The following is a 9,016-nucleotide window of genomic DNA, read 5'->3' on the forward strand; positions in this document are numbered from 1 at the left end:
ACCCTGGTGTTAGCCTCGTTACGCGTCCTGTGGGTTCGTCTGATCGTTGGCTCTGTGAGCTATTTGCTAGAGTGTTTACGTGGCCAAGAACCACAAAATGCGCCGCGTGCCCCGAAGGCTAAGGAAGGAAGCTGTTGTGGGCGTACTGTAACGTTCTCCCGCCGCCGTGCGTGACGGTGCTGGGCGCAGCTCAGCGTCAGGCTGTCCGGCAGCCTCTGCTTCCGCCCGGCTGGGTGTCCTCTCCGGCCCCACCGCCGACGGTGTGGTGTAGGCCGGTATCGGGCACCCGTGTCGGAACCGTGAACCGCTTGAGGACTGCAGGCCAGAGGGTGACAGCCTCTCTGGTGCAGCGGGAGAGGGCAGGGTAGATCCGGCAGGACAGACTTCTGTCAGCGTTTGAAGGTTTCCTCCTCAAACGCAAGAGGAATATCTGAGTGTACCCTGCGTAAGAGCCACTGCAACGGACAGGTTTATCTTGGGAGCAAAGGTGAGCTTGCCTACGGTGAAGCACTGAGTTCCTGGTACCAGAGCCATTCTTTCAGTGAAGAGCAGGCATCTGCTGATAGGGAGAGCTGGGGAGCTTGATGTTATCCCGTATAAAGACCTTAAGGGAGCCTTTCACAACAGGAGTAGGATTGGGAGAGCACCTAGTGCCCTGCCGCTGATTCTGAAGTGAACAGCTTATTCTTGAAGCCTTTTGCTGCGATAAAAACGTCTCCTGATCCTTTGCTCTTGTAAATGTGTTCCTCTCCTGTGCTTGTCTGGGGAAACTGTTTTGAAAGTAAACTAAAAGTCCTAGTGCACCAGGTATTAGCTGGCTGCACAGACTGTCCTCCTGTCTCCACAGATGTACTGTGCTAAATTTTCTATGTACCAGTGAGGAATTTACAACAGTGAACGTTGCTCATTCGTCAGAAGTGAGTGTTGTACATGCTGTGATCATTCTTCAGATACATACCTAGAATAATAAATTACTTCGTTTTTTCCTGGAATCTGTTATCCAGAAACTGTCATATAGCTCTTGAAGTAGTTTAAGTGCCTTATTTCTGAAGGGAACAGGGCAAGTCTGTTGTATACCTTGCTGATGCAAACCAACAAAGGTCTTTTCATATCTTCTTATACTTCTTGAAAGTGAAGAAATAGTACCAATACTTCTAGCCTGATACTACCCTAACCAAGAGAAAGGCCAGGTGGATTCAGGCTTAATTTGAATTACAGGAATAGTGAAGTTAGTGTATTTGTAGTTGTTATCTTGAGATGTAAATTACCATGCTGATTGCCCAAGATCTCTGAATAACAGCATTCCCTGTGGAGAAAAGTGAAAGGTCACCCAAAGGTGCCTGCAGTAGGTGGACATGATATGAAATGTGCTGGAGAGTATGCGGCGTAACGAGATGTGGGTGGTATGTGGGTTTTCTGAGTATGATGGCTGGATGAGTAAGGCTTAATTAAAACTAATGCAGTAAAATTGTATATTGGGAGAAGATCTGATTTGATCCAGATAGCAGATGTGTTGTCATTGTGGTTTTAAGGCAGCAATGTTAGTTTGACATAAAAAAGCAGCTGGACTGGTTAGGTTGCTGGCTTCTGCTGTGATCAAAATGTGAATAGGTGGACGTTCTTTCTGCTCACCTTTTATATGCATTTGTATATGAAGTCCTCTAGGTTCTTGTCTTTTTCCCATACTTGGTTGCTTCATAGTGTAGGATTATTTATAGCTGGCTGTGTTATCTACAGGAAAAATGTAATCAAAATGAACAAAGCTCTTGCCATCTGAGGTTTCAGTGAAGTTCTGCAGAATTAATTTGGTGGACTTTGGTAACTTCACTACAGTAGTATATCCTCTGTTATCTGAGTTTACTCTAGTTAGAGGTTGCATGAGGCAAAATCTTGGTGCATGTGTGGGATCTGGTTTCGGAGTATCAGTGGTGTCTAGAGGGAAATGTATTTGTGTCTTGTCAAATGCGTTCCTAATTTGTAGCTTTCCGTTGTAGTTCAGTGAGAAAGATTGTCCCTTAACCTGGGAGATGTACATATGGGAGGGTACAGATCTAAGAGTTGTTTCTGTGTGTGAAGTTGCTCTTTTGACAGTGGTAATTTTGTTCTAATCACTGAATTTCTATTTTTCTTTTTTAGGCATTTGTGGAAACCTTTCTACCTGCAGTTCGTGTATTGGTAACGGCATAAACGTAACAGGCTGCAAGTGGATCAGATGTGCAGGTAAGGAGGGCTGCATGGTGCAAATCCTTACTATGCCATGCGGAACCTTAAACCCAACTAGACCTAGTTTATCTGTATTAACGTTCATTACACAAATATACTGTTCTGTTTGATAACCTAGTGGAGCAATAACTCATAAGTTTTGTCTGTTGTTAATCACTTCAGGTTCTTATGTGGAGACAGGTGAACATATTCAAAATAATCCCAGGTTTTTAAGGCTTTTGATTTAAATCTGTGCTGTTGATAAAGCTAATGTTTTCCGGGTGGTTCAGAATGTTTTTAGAACAAACTAGTCACTTGTGTGTGCTGTTAAGGAGCCATGAGTGGATTCTGACATGCAGGCACATCCCTGTGCTTCAGTCCCTTTTGAGATTTTGTCATAGACCTGATGGTCACAACCACTACTCCTGAACTGAAGTGCAGTAAGAGAGAGGAGTCCATTAAATAAGATTAGTTAGGAGTAGTGTTCCTAAAACTAAGAATTGCAACCCACTGAAGGCAACATGATAGAGCCAAAGAAGCATTAACTGGTCTTGTTCGGAGCCTTGTTTTTCCCATTGTAGGCGAGTTGGATGTAACTACATTTGGGTGATCTCTGGTACTCTCTCCTGGAGGAGATGAAGTTGCTGTTGACAAAGTCATCATACAAAGACTGCATAAGTAGTCCTCAGGTGGATTATTTGTACTTCTTATGTGAGGTCGAAATAGAATAAGAGGAGAGAATGGCTTGACTGTAATAGTGATTTTGTAGCCCTTGATTGTAGATGACCAAGAAAGGTTATATATGAAGGCTAAGATGCTTCGGAAATAATGAAAAGAATTTTGGATGCAACTTGTCCAGTACAAGAGTGTCCTTCAAGAAGCTCCCTTTCTGAATTCTGCAGATGTTGTCTGATCAACAGGCACATACTGCAAAGACCCAAGACATCTGTGTAACTGCTTTGAGGGAGAGGTTGAAATCTGAGTCAAGGGAGAAAGGTGTGCAGGCAGAGATTAAGAAACTGAAGTCCTGCATATTGAAGTGGCTTTAGTGTTATCCTGGCTAGAAGATGGTATTTAGTTTGTCCTATGAACAGTTTATTAGTATTTGGGAACAATGTCCCAAACACTTTAAAGTTCTCCTGCTGTAAATATTCTTGTCTTTTCTTTTCTGACAGAAGACATGTGTGTACATGAAACAGAAGTAGAGTTGAAGTATCCCCACTGTATAACTGAAGAGCAGTGTTCTTGTAAGTATTTAGATATTCGGCTTTCACATTGTTTAATGTGAAGCAGTTGTATTTACAACTCCTTCATCTGTTAATATGCCTTCTGCAATTTATATAAGCATGTACAAGTATGTAAATAAGCCCTTTGCTTCCAGCTTAAAATTATGTGATGCTAAAATACACAATTTTGTTGTGCATTCAGTTAACTGCTTACTCATGCTGTTTCAAGAAGCCTGACATTTTCTAGACACATGTCTGTGGCTACTGCCTTGGTTTCTTAGTTTACACTGGGTGACATTTCCTATTAGATACAGCATATCCTAAGGAACTTGTCAGCATCCTCAAGACAGTAAGCTTCATATTCAACAGAAAAAGTTTCACCTGTTAAGTCCATTGCCTTTTCTGAGATGCAGTAAACAGGAAAAACTTAAAAACCTTCCAGTTTTTATTGTTAAATAGCACAGCTCTTCATGCAGTCCTGAAGCACAGGGTCTGGGTTATAGAACTGCATAAGGTAAATCCTTCATGCTAGGGAAGTGCTCAGTTGCATATCTACTTCAGTCTTTTCATTAACTTGTGCTTGCCGTGCAAAGCAGATTTGCAGTATATAAATGATTTAGATTGAATCCTTAATTTCACTTCTGTGAAAGCCCCCCGATTTTAGTTTTTCTGAGAGCTGACGAGGAATGGGCTTTAAAATAGAGTTTTCTGGTTTTTAGATCTAGAACAGCAAATAAAAATTCTTAATACTCTTGTCTAAATGAGTTCAACAGTGCTGCTAAAGAAGCTGGCTCACCAACAGAGATGAAGCTTCCACACTGCTATGGGCATCTAGTGGTGGTGGCAGCCAGTCAGAAACAATTCTGCTTGACTTGAACTTCTGTGTTGTTTCTAAAATTTTAACACTCCTGATTAAGAGGTGATTGTTACAAGTGTCATTTTTCAGTGCTTTCCAAAGAAAGCACGCCTTTACAATGCCTTGTTCAATATCTAAGAGCAGAATTTCTACAGTCTGTTCCTGTTAAACTTGCAGTGACATTGTAAGGTGGTTGTGTTTTAGCTTATGCATATTCAGGGAAACTTGTCACCTTTAGTAGACAATCTTTGTTGGTGTGAGAGGAACCTGTATACCATATCAGCTCTTACAGTGTTATGGCTCAGCGCTACATTTGGGGGTTGACATCAGAAAAACATTAAAATGGCCCTAAACTGGCTTGATGCAAGTGGGACCTGAGAGAATGTAGATTCTGATATATCCCGCCTATCTCTGTAGAAACAGTCGGCTCTGGTTTCCCAGCATGCTGAATTGTTTCAAGATGTAAATAACCACGTCTAAGTGACCCTGAGCATTAAAGGCTTCTGGACACAATGGTATTTCAGCAGAAAGCTTGCTGATGTATCAGTGTTTGATAAAGCAACAGTTTAGATAAGCTGTCCATGTGTGATTAACTGAGTTAATACAGTAAGTTGGAGAAGGCTTCACAATTTGCTTTATTTTTGTGTCCGTGTTTTTACAGCACATACTGAAGCTTGAGGGCACCTACAACCAGCAACAGCTCTCAGAACAGAAAGCTTTAGCTGAACTTTCAAATTCTTGAGGATGTCTTGGTTTTCCGCCCATACTGCTTCAGCTGGCTAACTACTCTGATTTCTGATTGAACTTGATAGGTCAGGTTCAGTTTTAGTTGCAGTGAGGTTGTTAAGAAGTACTGAATGCCTGGTTTCCTATTGTGTAAAGCATGCACAGTGTATAGTTGTACCATAGGACTCTCCTGCCTTCTGTTTGCTTTGAGAAATCTTGAGTTGCTGGTTGATCAGTGGCTTGATTGGGCTGCCAGTGACAAGGTCTTTCATGTAGTTACTTGTACAACTTTTGCTGTTAGTGTGGTGGATTGAATATTCAACTGCTTTGTAATTTGAAAACAAAACTACAATAGAACTCGGTGCTATATCAGTTCCCTAAAATTCAGCCTGCTGCTGTTCCATTTTGGTGGGAGTTTTTTTGTGGTTTTTTTTGTTTGTTTGTTTTTTTGGTTTTTTTCAGTTAAATACTGTCATTAATGTCTTTAATGTAATTCTTTATTCTTTCATAGCTCCTACAGTTGTTGGTCTTTCCAGTAATACCACAGCGTCTTCCAGTACTACCACAGCACCTTCCAATACTACCACAGCACCTTCCAATACTACCACAGCACCGTCCAATACTACCACAGCCAGTTCTGCTACCACAGCTCATACTACTATAGGTAATACAGTACCACTGAACATAGAATGTCAGTAAACTAGGAACTGGTGAATAAAATAAAGGACAAGGGTGTTTTCCACAGATCACTGTAGTCACATGACTACTAAACATCTGATGTATGGGATACGTAAGTGGTCCCAAGGTTTGGAAGAAGTGGATTTTATAAAACTCATAACAGAGAAAATGCTTCTTTTCAGTACTTTCCAATATAATTAAGAATTGGCTCAGTGGTAATTGTTTGAATTAGATTAGTCATTTCCACTAATTGTGAGTTCTTATGAGTTTGAATTTTTTTGTTGCCCAGTTCAAAAATGTCTGTTCTTACATGTGCTGCCATCTTAACAGTGAAGTTCTTAAAGATGAGATTGCTTTTTTTAAAAGCATCTGCTGCTTAAGGGAGCTGGGAGATAATGAGTAGGTAATTGATTGGCTCAGAACAGCCTAATATACAGTAGGGTGATGTTTAGCTTTGGTAGAGCTACAAATGTTGGCACTTGTCCCAGACATGTAGTGGAATACTGATTAATTTTTTGGTAATACTAATCTGGAGAGAGTAGGGGTGCATGAGGGTGGTCAGAGACCCAGTGTTCTGGCTTGATAATGGAAGAGCTTTTAGGAGACAATCTAGCTACAGGTGAGTGTTTGCTTATTCCAGTGGTGTCATTCACAATTAATGTTTGGGGATGGGGAGAAAGAGGAAGTTTTGCTATCCTGCAAGTGTTTCTCTCCTGTCTATAGAGATAGTATATTAAGTATATTTTTACTACAATAAATACTGATTCTAAGGGCTGTTTAATGAAAGTCCTTTGCCTTGATGGAGATTTGCAGCTGTCTTAATTCTTGTTCAAATACCGGCATTTATATTAGTGCTTGAAAGAAAAGTGGGTTTATCTGAACGAAGGATCACTGTTCAATCTGTGGAGAACCTTGAAATACTTGGATAACAGTGGTATGCAAGTGTGGAAAAAAAAAAATCCTTATTGCAGAAACTTGGCTTAATGCCATGCAGCTGAACATCTGAATTGTGTGGGGTACAGTCTGAGGTCAAAGTTTGTCCTTGTTTAAGCAAAAGAAGACAAATCATTTATATAAGAACTGCAGTGCTTGCAAACTTTGTGCATACCATAAACTTCAAGAGCATACTGTCTTCTTTCAAACAGCTAACATCACCAATGCAACTACACATGCCCCTCTACCTACAACTGCCATTACTTCAGCTACCACAACACCCAGTGTTCCAGGTAAAAACTACTACTAGCATAATTAAAGCATAAAATACTTAGAAATTAGTATTGCTTTAGAAACGTTATTTTTAAAGACTTACTAAGTGACAACATTAAAGTGGTATATCTGCTGTTGTTGCTTCTAACTTTATGGCATGTCTGATTTTGTTAAGGTGATGTATGTATGCAGAGCTAGTTGGTCAGATGTTAAAAGTCAGAAATGTGTTGGTCAAACAGAATCAGCTGGCTGCTTTTGATTGTGTGGCTGGAAGTCACTTGTTAACTCACTTGTCTTTGGGAGGTGGTATTTTGTTTGTCACTTGCAGAATAATAATGGGATACCTATTAAAAAAAAATTGAGCTACAGTGATGGGAATAAGCGGAAGTATTTTATTTAAGTATCAGTCCTGAATATGCTATTTCATTAAAAGTTCTCATGAAGTAAAGCTCTTTAGAACTAGCCATCAGCAGATGGCTGTTACTTCCAGATTCGTATGTGTTGTGGCTTCAACTGATTTCTTTAACCATAACTCTTGGGGTAAAGTACAGTAGATGGAAGATAATAATTTAATCTGAATTTAAGCAAAAAAAAAAAAAACCCTGGAGCAAGCAGCGGAGATTGGAAAATGTGTTTTGAATGTGAGCATATCAATAATGTACTTCTATGTAAAGCAGGATAGCTTTGGCTTTTTGAAGTACAAATAAACTCCAGCTGGGACTTGCTCAGTATTGAGGTCCAGAGCAGTTTGGCTATAAATAGCTCTAACCTTGTACAGACAGTATTTAATCAGAATTTCAGTATCATTAATCTAAAGGCAGCTGCTGACATGTCTTTACTTCTGATTTTTTGTTTTGTTTTCTTATTGGTGTTTGGATGTTTTAAGTAATCTTAATACAAGGAAGCCAATACTAAAATCTGTAAAACTATTGTGAGCATTGTGCACTCACAAACTCTGATGTGGTATTTAACAGGTACAAATGCTACTGTGACTCCTGCACCTTCTCCACGCAAATCTACGTTTGATGCTGCGAGTTTCATAGGTGGAATTGTCCTTGTTCTGGGTGTGCAGGCTGTTGTTTTCTTTCTGTTCAAATTCTGCAAGTCAAAAGACCGAAACTATCACACACTTTAAGACCTGCTACTTTATAATGGACTAGTAGCCCAACACCTGTAGTTCACTGAACCAAAATATTTTCTGTTGTTCACAGAAGACAGCAGTTCCTAACATCCTTTAAATCTCTAAAAGAAGACTTTAAAAGAATATTTTTGCAACATTATACTTGGTAAGAGGTGATATGAATCTCTTCAACAGGATTACTTGCAATATGCTGCATGGGTTCTAATGGCTGTCTTATTTTCCTTTAGTGGCTGCTGCTGTGGGACTTTTTTTTTTGATATGCCAAATGTAGACGTTCAGAGATTCTTATTCAGTGGCAACACTGTCTTGAGTAGACAATCTCATGATGATTTATTGTGAAGGCTAATTTAATCAACATTTGATACAGTATCCCTTCAGTTTTATCAAGATGTGGATTATTGGTGACTGACTTCAGGGAATGAAATACCATTTATACTAGCTTGTGGCTCTTACAGCGTACTGCTAGAAAGATGAACAAAATTGTAGAAGGAGATAATATCTTAATAGAACAACATAACCCATAAATTTTTTTACACAAGAAGAAAGGTTGCCTGATTAAAATGCTGCATTCCAAACAGAAATCCTATGCTTTTTCCAATTGATGTTGAGGGTGGGGAGGGGATGTAGGGCTAATCCTTCTAAAGGGGAAGTGAAGATTAGTGCCTTAAAAGACTAAAAATCAGTAGGCTGCAAAAGTGTCCCACCTATCTCGAAGATAAATAAAACTACTAAGTACTAGCTTTATATAGGAGAATGGAATACGTGCGACTTGAGCATTCTGGTTTAAAAAAATTTTATACTAAATAACTGTCCCTTATTGACTTTGTGGGTGAGGGAGCATTATATAGTAATGTTCAGCTACAAACAGAGGCTTTCACTTGTTTACCTTTTGTTCTGGCCTACAAAGACCAACCATAAAACTAGTGATAAAATTCAGTTCACTCCCTGTATAAAAAAGCAACAACTTACATTTATACTTGA

The 9,016-nt window shown here is 39.6% G+C and overlaps 1 protein-coding gene across 1 annotated transcript; it reads left to right on the forward strand.

Moving 5' to 3' along the window:
- Positions 1–1,379: 1,379 nt before the first annotated feature.
- Positions 1,380–8,544, forward strand: LOC104160612 (sialomucin core protein 24-like). Its single transcript, XM_009698781.1, has 5 exons — positions 1,380–1,437; positions 2,137–2,220; positions 5,522–5,674; positions 6,834–6,914; positions 7,869–8,544. Exons 1-5 carry the CDS (start codon positions 1,380–1,382, stop codon positions 8,027–8,029), a joined length of 537 nt encoding a protein of 178 aa, XP_009697083.1. The 3' UTR covers positions 8,030–8,544.
- The last annotated feature ends 472 nt before the right edge of the window (positions 8,545–9,016 follow it).

Source organism: Cariama cristata, unplaced genomic scaffold (assembly GCF_000690535.1).
Source record: "Cariama cristata isolate BGI_N322 unplaced genomic scaffold, ASM69053v1 scaffold33180, whole genome shotgun sequence".
NCBI classification, from domain to species: Eukaryota; Metazoa; Chordata; class Aves; order Cariamiformes; family Cariamidae; genus Cariama; species Cariama cristata.

Excerpts from the sequence above, each read along its gene's own strand:
- LOC104160612 (XM_009698781.1), top strand. The coding sequence starts at position 1,380 with ATGCGGCGTAACGAGATGTGGGTGGTATGTGGGTTTTCTGAGTATGAT. Across the intron at positions 2,221-5,521 it reads CAAGTGGATCAGATGTGCAG|CTCCTACAGTTGTTGGTCTT; the intron begins GTAAGGAGGGCT and ends ATTCTTTCATAG. Across the intron at positions 6,915-7,868 it reads CACAACACCCAGTGTTCCAG|GTACAAATGCTACTGTGACT; the intron begins GTAAAAACTACT and ends GGTATTTAACAG.